At 47.5% G+C, this 9218-nt stretch overlaps 1 protein-coding gene across 1 annotated transcript in view; it reads left to right on the top strand.

Annotated features, from left to right (window-relative positions):
• Nucleotides 1-661: 661 nt before the first annotated feature.
• Nucleotides 662-9218, top strand: part of STK26 (serine/threonine kinase 26) — an 89032-nt gene continuing 80475 nt past the window's right edge. The window contains exon 1 of the mRNA XM_040406094.1: nt 662-950. Within this exon, the coding sequence (XP_040262028.1) occupies nt 909-950 (42 nt within the window). The 5' untranslated portion in view covers nt 662-908. The remainder of the gene's footprint in view (nt 951-9218) is intronic.

Below are 9218 nucleotides of genomic sequence, written 5' to 3'. Positions count from 1 at the left end.
CGGGAGAAAAGAAGGAGTCTTCTGCGCAAGCGCGGCCACAAGGGATTCTGGAGAAGAGCGGTGGCCGTAACCAGGGGAGACAGAATGACAACAATGAGATAAGTGGGAATGAATTTTCTCCTAAAGGGTGGGAATTGGTTAATCAAATATATTTACAAAAATGATCACTGTCAAATGATTAAGAGATTTAACAGTGATGATTATGATGGGAATACCCCTTTAAGGAAATTAGCACCAATATCCGGCCGCTATCTGAACGTGTTCTCTGTGATCAGTGCTCTTTTCCAATTATCTCATTTACATTTTTATTCTGTGCTTTAGCATAAATACAATTTATAAAATAATACTGCTATTTTACTCATGTTAGGCTACATTCACATATGACCTTGACATTTCGGAAATTGCCTGTTGTTCTCTAATTTCGGTCGTCACTGTATACTGGATTATGTGTATTAATAGTCAGAAGTCTATGGAGACGACGCCATGACATAGCAGGCTGCTGTCGTCTCGGAGGCGGCGGCGGCCATTCCTCCCGGCCTGGGGGCACACGGCCGCCGCCTCTCAGTGTCACCTTTACCTCCAGCACTAAATGACGACGTCGTCTCAGGCGGAGGGCGGAGCGTCGCTGACGTCACCGGCGCCCCCACGTGACCGGCTTTAGTCGGGCTCCACCCTGCGCACAAGAAGCTGCCGCAGCCTCCCGTCCTCTCCCAATATGGCGCCGCTCGCCTGCTGAGCTCTCCCGGTTCCTCCCGTCCCCGCCGTGCACCGAGACATGCTCACAGCCGGATAGTGGCAGCACTCCGCAGCGCAGCCTTTCCTTGTAAGCCGCGTGGGGCCCTGTCCGGGAGCCCAGCGAGACAGCCCTCCTCTCGCCTACAGCCGGAGCAGGAGGCCTCAACGTCGCCATGGCTCATTCCCCGGTAGCCGTGCAAGTGCCTGGGATGCAGGTGAGAGGGCCTCGGGGAGGGGACGTGTCCGGTGCCTGTGCTGACATTGTGCAGTGTGCGCCTGCAGCAGTTGTCACACATAGGAAGTGCATGTTGTTTCCTCAGCCTCTGTGGCCGCACTGGGGCTCACCTGCTGTAGGTTGCTTATGGGGAGACTTAAAGGGGAGTTTCACTTTGGTAATAATCTGAGGGTATGTCATTGATCCATGTCAGTAGATGACTGTTCGGAGGGTCCGGTACCGAGGCCGGTAAAGAAGGGGCCACGGCAGCCACGAAAGTGTGAGCGGACAGTCGTGGGTGAAGTTGTGGCCCATTACCGATGGGCTTTTGTGCTAATCGGGTTCAGTAATCCAATGGACCAGCAGGTTGGAGGACTTCTTGAGGGAGAGCGTTCCTTTAAATGGCATCCATGGACAGCTCCTACTGTAAAATGATAATATGTCTGTGTGTGTAGAGGTGGACGTGGTCAGATTAGGCTTCATTCACATCAGCGTTCAGCCTTTCCGTTCTCCTGATCCGTTATAGGAGCAGGAGAACGGAAAGGACGCATTCGGCACATAACGGAGCCTATGGGACCCCATGGACTATAATGGGGTCCGTTAGGTTTCCACTCAGATGATTTTGGAGCGGAGACAAAAGTTGTGCGGGCAGGACTTTTGTCTCCGCTTCAAAATCATCTTCTGAGCGGAAACATAACGGATGCCATTATAGTCTATGGGGTCCGTAGGCTCCGTTATGTGCCGAATCCGTCCTTTCCGTTCTCCTGCTCCTATAACTGGCCAGGAGAACCAAAAGGCTGAGCGCTGATGTGAACGACGCCTTATTGGTTCTTGCTGCTGATTATCGGGTTCAGATATCCTTACTGGTATATCTACATTAGATCAGAAGACTTCTTGAAGGGGGAAGGTTCCCCTTTGAACAGTCTATGCACGGCTCCTGGTTTATAGGGGATATAGATACATATAGAAGTGGAAATAATGAAAGACTTTTAGGCCTCGCTGCTGATCATTGGGTTTCCAGTATCCACACTGACATATCTGATAAGTCGGAAGACTTCTTGTGCACAGCTCCTGCTGTAAAATGATAAATGTAGAAGCGAAAAATGGTCAGACTATTGGGCGAGTTCAGATATCCACACTGAGGTATTTACAACGGACCAGAAGACTTCTTAAAGGGGAGCTGCCCTTTAAATCGCATCCATGGACAGCTACTGCTGTAAAATTTATTATATATATATAATCAAAAGATTATTGGGCCTTGCTGCTAATCAGGTACAGATATCCACACTAATCTGGTAGTGATGAGCGCCGTCCTCAGACTGGTTTGGATCTTCTAGGTTTCTGACACTTGCATTAGTAGAGGAGTCTTATGTGGTTGCCCGAGGCGCAGGAAATCTGTGGCCTTCTCTACGTGTCCTAGGAGGCTGTCCTGTCATCTGCTGCCCTCACTTGTAGATGTCTGACTGCTCTGCTCTCCAGCCTTGGTGAATTGTGGTAAGGCCTCAGCTATACGGCGGGGACGTGCCTCCTGTTAGGGCTCATGCACAGTGACACAGCCCTTATCAGGACCTTGGTGTGTTTATAGGGCTTGTAATATGTAGCGTCTTTTGTTTTGTCATTGTTTGACTTTTGTGTCTTGCAGTTTGGTGCAGACCTGGGTTTATTGACAAGCATTATGTTTTGCTACATTGAGTTTGTCCCTTTTGTATGTGTCGGGTCAGATGTAGCTGGTGCAGTGAGGATATTCTCTTATCTACGGTATAAGCTAAAAATGGGCGCTCCCCTGTTACCTTGTCCCAGTACTGTATTACTTTCACTCCACTCGGGGATCTTCATGTAGCTGTTTGTTAAAGGGGGTAAAAACAATGAAAAGAGCATAGCTAACCTTCCGTGCTCCCTCCGATCCAGGGCCACTGCTCCCTTCTGGCTGCAGCAGTGACATCCCATATGCCGCTGCAGCCGATCACTGTACTAAGTGGTGTACGGCACCAGACCTCTAAAGGCCAGTGATTGCCTGCAGCAGTATACGGAACGTCACGTCTGCAAACCTGGGAAGAGGACGGAGCCGTAGTGCGCTAGATCTGAGGAGGATCTGCAAGGTGAGGGGTTTTATTTTTCTTTATTTCAACAGGTTCCCAGCAGATAAGATCTAGAACAACTTGGAGAATGACCCTTTAACGATCTGCAAAGGGTTAAGCCCTTTCTCAAATGTTTCTTTGCCAAACTTCTTTTTTTGGTCTAGAGTTGAGTATACACTCACAACGGCAGTGCTATATAGTGTTCTGTGCAGCTTCCACACAGTTATTACCATAACATAGCTATAGCTTAAGTCCATACTATGATCTAGGCCTCGGGGGATGGGGTTTCTGCTGTTCAGGATCCTCATCCCTCGGCCACGATGGAGAGCAGTTAAGAATAACCTCTCTGTCAAGGACCAGTCCTAGTCTCCGTTACTCAGACAGCCCATTTACTTGAATGGGCACTGTAATGCTTCACTTCCCCTGTGGTGGCGCTGCAGGGAGTTTGAACACAACTACTGCCATGTCCTCCCACAGATAACCGCTCGTTGCTGAGGTTGTCAGCAGAGTGGTCCTTTATGATCAGCTTATTGTTAGTGGACTGTGCTAACAGGTAGGGATTGTTCAAAGTGGAGAACTCCTTAAAGGGATTTTCCGAGATTTTAATACTGACACCCGGGTACCCCGACGATCAGCTGTTCGGGAAGGCAGCGGCGCTCGCACAGAAGTGAAGGGGCAGAAGTGTGATACTAGGGTTGAGCGGTAAACCGGTGTCAGCGATATACCACGGTATTAAGAAACGGCGATATCGCTGTTTTGATCAACCAATATTAGCAAAACACCAATAAACCAATATGTGTGGTAATGTACAATGGCTCACCAAAAATTCTACACACATATACTGTAAATTAATTCTTTATTTAAAAGATAAATACATAATGTATAACAAAATACCCATAATAGCAGCAATACAGGATAATGCCGTGACAAGAATGAGTCCCCCCTGAACTACTACTGTCAGCATTACAAAGTCTTGAAAACCTGTGTAGAATCCGTACATCATTACTGTACAAGTCAGGTGTAAGGTATATGCAGATTGCACATAGTACAATATGCCGACGCAACAAAAGTTATCCCACTATCATATTACAAATGCCCAAGGCCATTGGCTTATACTAATGCCGAATGCACACGGACATGAGCGGTCCGTGGTATCCCGGCCTGGCATCCTGCTGACAGCAGGAGCGCACGGCGTCATTGGTTGCTATGACACCGTGCGCTTCATGCCGCCGCTGCACTACAGTAATACCCTCGTATAGATCATACCAGTGTGTTACTGTAGTGCAGCGGCGGCATGAAGCGCACGGCGGCATAGCAACCAATGACGCCGTGCGCTCCTGCTGTCAGCAGGATGCCAGGCCGGGATACCACGGACCGCTCATGTCCGTGTGCATTCAGCCTAAGAGTCTCGCTAAGAAATACTCGCATACACTGCCTGTCCCAAAAAAAGTCGCCACCTGGATTTAACTAAGCAAATAGCTATGAGCCTCCTATTGGATAATTACTGCATGGGCGATTATCTTTCAGCTGGCAACAAGTTATTTCACCCCAACTGGTGCAATGAGCTGCTTCTCATTTCTTAAACAACCATGTCGAAAGACACATCTCGTGGTCATGGAAAAGAGGTTAGTGTCTGTTTGAGAAGGGTCAAATCGTTGGCCTGCATCAAGCAGAGAAAACATCTAAGGAGATTGCAGAAACTACTAAAATTGGGTTAAGAACTGTCCAACGCATTATTAAAAACTGGAATGATAGTGGGGACCCATCGTATTTGAGGAAGAAATGTGGCGGGAAAAAAATCCTGAATGATCGTGATTGGCGATCACTTAAACGTTTGAAATCAAATCGTAGAAAAACAGTAGAATTTAGGGCTATGTTTAATAGTGAAAGTAAGAGCATTTCCACACACACAATGCGAAGGGAACTCAAGGGATTGGGACTGAACAGCTGTGTAGCCGTAATAAAACCACTAATCAGTGAGGCTAACCAGAAAAAAAGGCTTCAATTTCCTAGGGAGCATAAAGATTGGACTCTGGAGCAATGGAAGAAGGTCATGTGGTCTGAGTCCAGATTTACCCTGTTCCAGAGTGATGGGCGCATCAGGGTAAGAAGAGAGGCAGATGAAGTGATGCACCCATCATGCCTAGTGCCTCCTGTACAAGCCTATGGGGGCAGTGCTATGATCTGGGGTTGCTGCAGTTGGTCAGGTCTAGGTTCAGCAACAGTATGAGCTCCAAGAATGAGGTCAGCGACTACCTGAACATACTGAATGACCAGGTTATTCCATCAATGGATTTTTTCTTCACTGATGGCACGGGCGTATTCCAAGATGACAATGCCAGGATTCATCGGGCTCAAATTGTGAAAGAGTGGTTCAGCGAGCATGAGACATCATTGTCACACATGGATTGGCCACCACAGAGTCCAGACCTTAACCCCATTGAGAATCTTTGGGATGTGCTGGAGAAGGCTTTGCGCAGCAGTCAGACTCTACCATCATCAATGCAAGATCTTGGTGAAAAATGTATGCAACACTGGATGGAAATAAATCTTGTGACATTGCAGAAGCTTATCGAAACAACGCCACAGCGAACGGGTGCCGTAATCAAAGCTGGAGGCGGTCCAACGAAATATTAGTGTGTGACTTTTATTTTTATTTTTGCAGCGACTTTTGTTTTGGGACAGGCAGTGTATATAACCAATAGCCACTAGCATAGAAAGTAAAGCAGTACCACATTAAACAATTGTGCAAAGTAGCATAACAAGACCAATACAGACCACGAGTAAGGAAGGGTTTCGCCTCACTTCCTCTTGGGTGCGAGGTGAAACGCACGTCTGGGTTGGTGTCCCTTCCTTACTCGTGGTCTGTATTGGTCTTGTTATGCTACTTTGCACAATTGTTTAATGTGGTACTGCTTTACTTTCTATGCTATTGGTTATGATTAAGGACTAATATTTTACTGTTCGAAACGCGTAGGCTTTTGGTGTTATGGATATGCTTTTACCGCTAAAGAAATAAAGATATAGTTTTTATGGGAAGCTGGATTCCACTTTTTTTCACATTGCTTCAGCCAAGTCCTGGCTTTTATCCGTGCCTCCCATCAGCAAACAAAGGTGAGCTCTGCAGTTTCCTACCTTTTCTATATGAACTGGTTATATATGAGTATTTCTTAGTGAGATATCGCTGTTTCCTAATAACCGTGGTATTTTGTGACGTCATAGAAGCAGTCACGTGCGCTGACAGCTTCTAAATCTGTGTCCGCTGGCCCCTGCGTAACAGTACTCACAGCCACATTACTGCCTGCAGCGGCTGCCCGACTCCTCCTAGCTCCCCATATTCATGTCTGCTGCCCACCGATGTCTGAATTGGATAACCGCAGAGGCGAGCACAACAGCCAGGCGGGAAAAGTCTCTCCAACTCCACACACATAGTTTGGCCTGCGAGGAGTGAGAGAGACGAGGCCTTAAGGCCCCTTTCACACGGGTGAGAATTCTGCACGGGTGCAATGCGTGAGGTGAACGCATTGCACCCGCACTGAATCCGGACCCATTCACTTCAATGGGGCTGTACAGATGAGCAGTGTTTTTCACGCATCACTTGTGTGTTGCGTGAAAATCGCAGCATGTTCTATATTCTGCGTTTTTCACGCAATACAGGCCCCATAGAAATGAATGAGTGCGCATTCGCGAGGGTTTCCCGCAATGCACACGCGACGCACCCGGAGCAAATCCGGGACGCCCGTGTGAAGGAGGCCTAAACATAGAATAGAACCGGCCCGGGTGTCATACATAAAGGTGCTATGTCTGTCTTCTGCGGCCTTGTCCTGCCTGCAGTCTGCACACTGATCTATAATAGCAGGCATTAGGGAATAAGGAGTCCTCCATTCATGAGCAACATGACATTATTATACTGAGGGGGGGGGGGGGGGGTCAAAACTTGTTCATACAGTATATAACGTCTCCTTGTGGCTGCCCCCCGCCCAGTATAACATCTCCTTGTGGCTGCCCACAGAGCGGAATGTAGACTGAATGGAGGCAAACTGATGCATTCTGAGCGGATCCTTTTCCCTTCAGAATGCATTAGCACAAAACTGATCCGTTTTAGACCGCTTGTGAGAGCCCATGACGGATCTCGCGAACGGTAAGCCAAAACGCCAGTGTGAAAGTAGCCTTAGCTTTGTGAATGGGGAAGATAATGGACAGGTCTATAGTCCCCCCTCAGATAGTAAAGTCCCCGGAGTTGTGAGGAGGTGACTGGCGCATTTTAAGTGATCAGCGGTAAGCAGTGCTGCGTCAGTGACTGCAGGAAGCAGGTTTCTTGGCCTCAGATCTGTAATCTAGAGGTGATGGAAAAGACTGTGCGGAGTCAGGGAAACTGCTTAGCAATGTTGAGCAGTGTGGGATTACCTGTATTTTTCCTAAATTCTTTGACTTTCAAGGTCACAGTCCAGAAATGACATACCAGTGCAGTATCAGCTCCTTTACTTGATTTGTCTTCCAGCTCTGATAACTTCGCCTTCTGTTCTGGTTTTTCTCCTCTTTTTGTCACCTTGTGCGCACGTAACCAGTAAATGAAGCCTGAGAGTCCCTTTGTCATCTCTCTATAAGGTCACAGTCCACGAGCGGTGTAGAGCATGCAGCTTAGTAATTATCTGCTGGAAATGGTCTTCCATGTGTATCTTGTGGGGGCGCTATACTGGCCGGGTGTTCCCTATGACAGTCTGCGCTTTGTACCGTTCTCCCGAGCCTGCTTCGTGTCCTGATAACTTGGCAAATTCATAGCACTGCAGCATTACAGTCCTACATATCAGAGGCGCAGCCTCTTGTGCAAATTGGCCAGAAAGCCTTGGTAAATCCTTGTCTCCTGCTCAAGTCTGTCTTTTCGGGCATGAAGTCACATACTGTGGATTTAAAGGGGTTGTCCAAACGAATTAGAAATCTTGGACACGTCCTAAAATGACTGAAAGGGACCCTCTGGTCCAAGAAACAAAGTATCACATTAACTAGGGAACCAACAGAACACTTACATAGTGACCTCATTGTCATCTTTATAACTAGCTCTGTGTGCTTTCATTGTTTCAAAAAAACGATTTGATAGATATGCAAATTAACCTGAGACGAGTCCAGCGTGAAGGAGCTCAGCACCGCCCCGCATCCTCCGAATCTCCTTGCTCCCCCACGTCAGAAAGCTAGAGCGCCGTAATCTCGCGATGCGCGAGCTAGCGCATGCGCAGTTCGTTCCCTGAGGCTGATGCCAGCACAGGGAAGGAACACTGCCGACACTGCGCATCGCGAGATTACGGTGCTCTAGCTTTCTGATGTCGGAAGCAAGGAGGAGATTCGGAGGATGCAGGGCGGTGCTGGGCTCCTTCACGCTGGACTCGTCTCAGGTTAATTTGCATATGTATAAATCAGTTTTTTTACACAATAAAAGCACACAGAGCTATGGGGACTGGATATTGCAGATGTGCTTTTTAAAATGGTTACATACAAAGGACGTGTTGCTTTTGATCTTTGAATGTAAATTATGGAAGAGGTAAGAGACTTCCTCTATAGTGTTATACTATAATGGTTTTTCAGATTCATAGGGTTTGGTTGAAACTGCGTGGGTATCGTACATTTGCGATGTTATACATTCTCATGTTTTATTTTCTTTTTCTTTAAAATGATTGTTGGTGTGGCGCCTGAGGGCCAGTGAGAGAACCTTTCCATTTCTCCTGTCTCCATGTAGTACAGGTTCCATTCCTGGTTTTGACTTACAAATGCTGATGCAAAATACTGACCGAGATACTGCCACGTGAGAATAAGGCTTTAGCAGGTTATTACAGGTTATTAGTGGTGGCCTGCAATTCTGGAGCATCCATTCTGTTATTCCTGTTAGAAGCCTGTAAATGAATTGGCAACAGTCTGCAATGGCGTCCATCGGGGTGCTACCAGTTGGGAGTGTATTCTTGCACAGTCTGACACTGGCAGCGCTGATGGAAGTGCCACTGGGCAGGAACGTGCCCCCAGTGGGTAACACCCAGTTGGATGCTATTGCAGACTCTCTGCAGGTTATTCATAAGCCTCTAGTAGGGATAAAAAAGCAACGGCACGATGGTGGCATGACAAATGCTCCACAACCATAACTGCATGGGGTTATTAGAGGTGATGGCTCCTCTTTATAATCAAAATCAGAGCCTTTTCTGCAG

Source organism: Bufo bufo, chromosome 8 (assembly GCF_905171765.1).
Source record: "Bufo bufo chromosome 8, aBufBuf1.1, whole genome shotgun sequence".
NCBI classification, from domain to species: Eukaryota; Metazoa; Chordata; class Amphibia; order Anura; family Bufonidae; genus Bufo; species Bufo bufo.
This window is presented reverse-complemented; position numbering and strand designations above follow the sequence as displayed.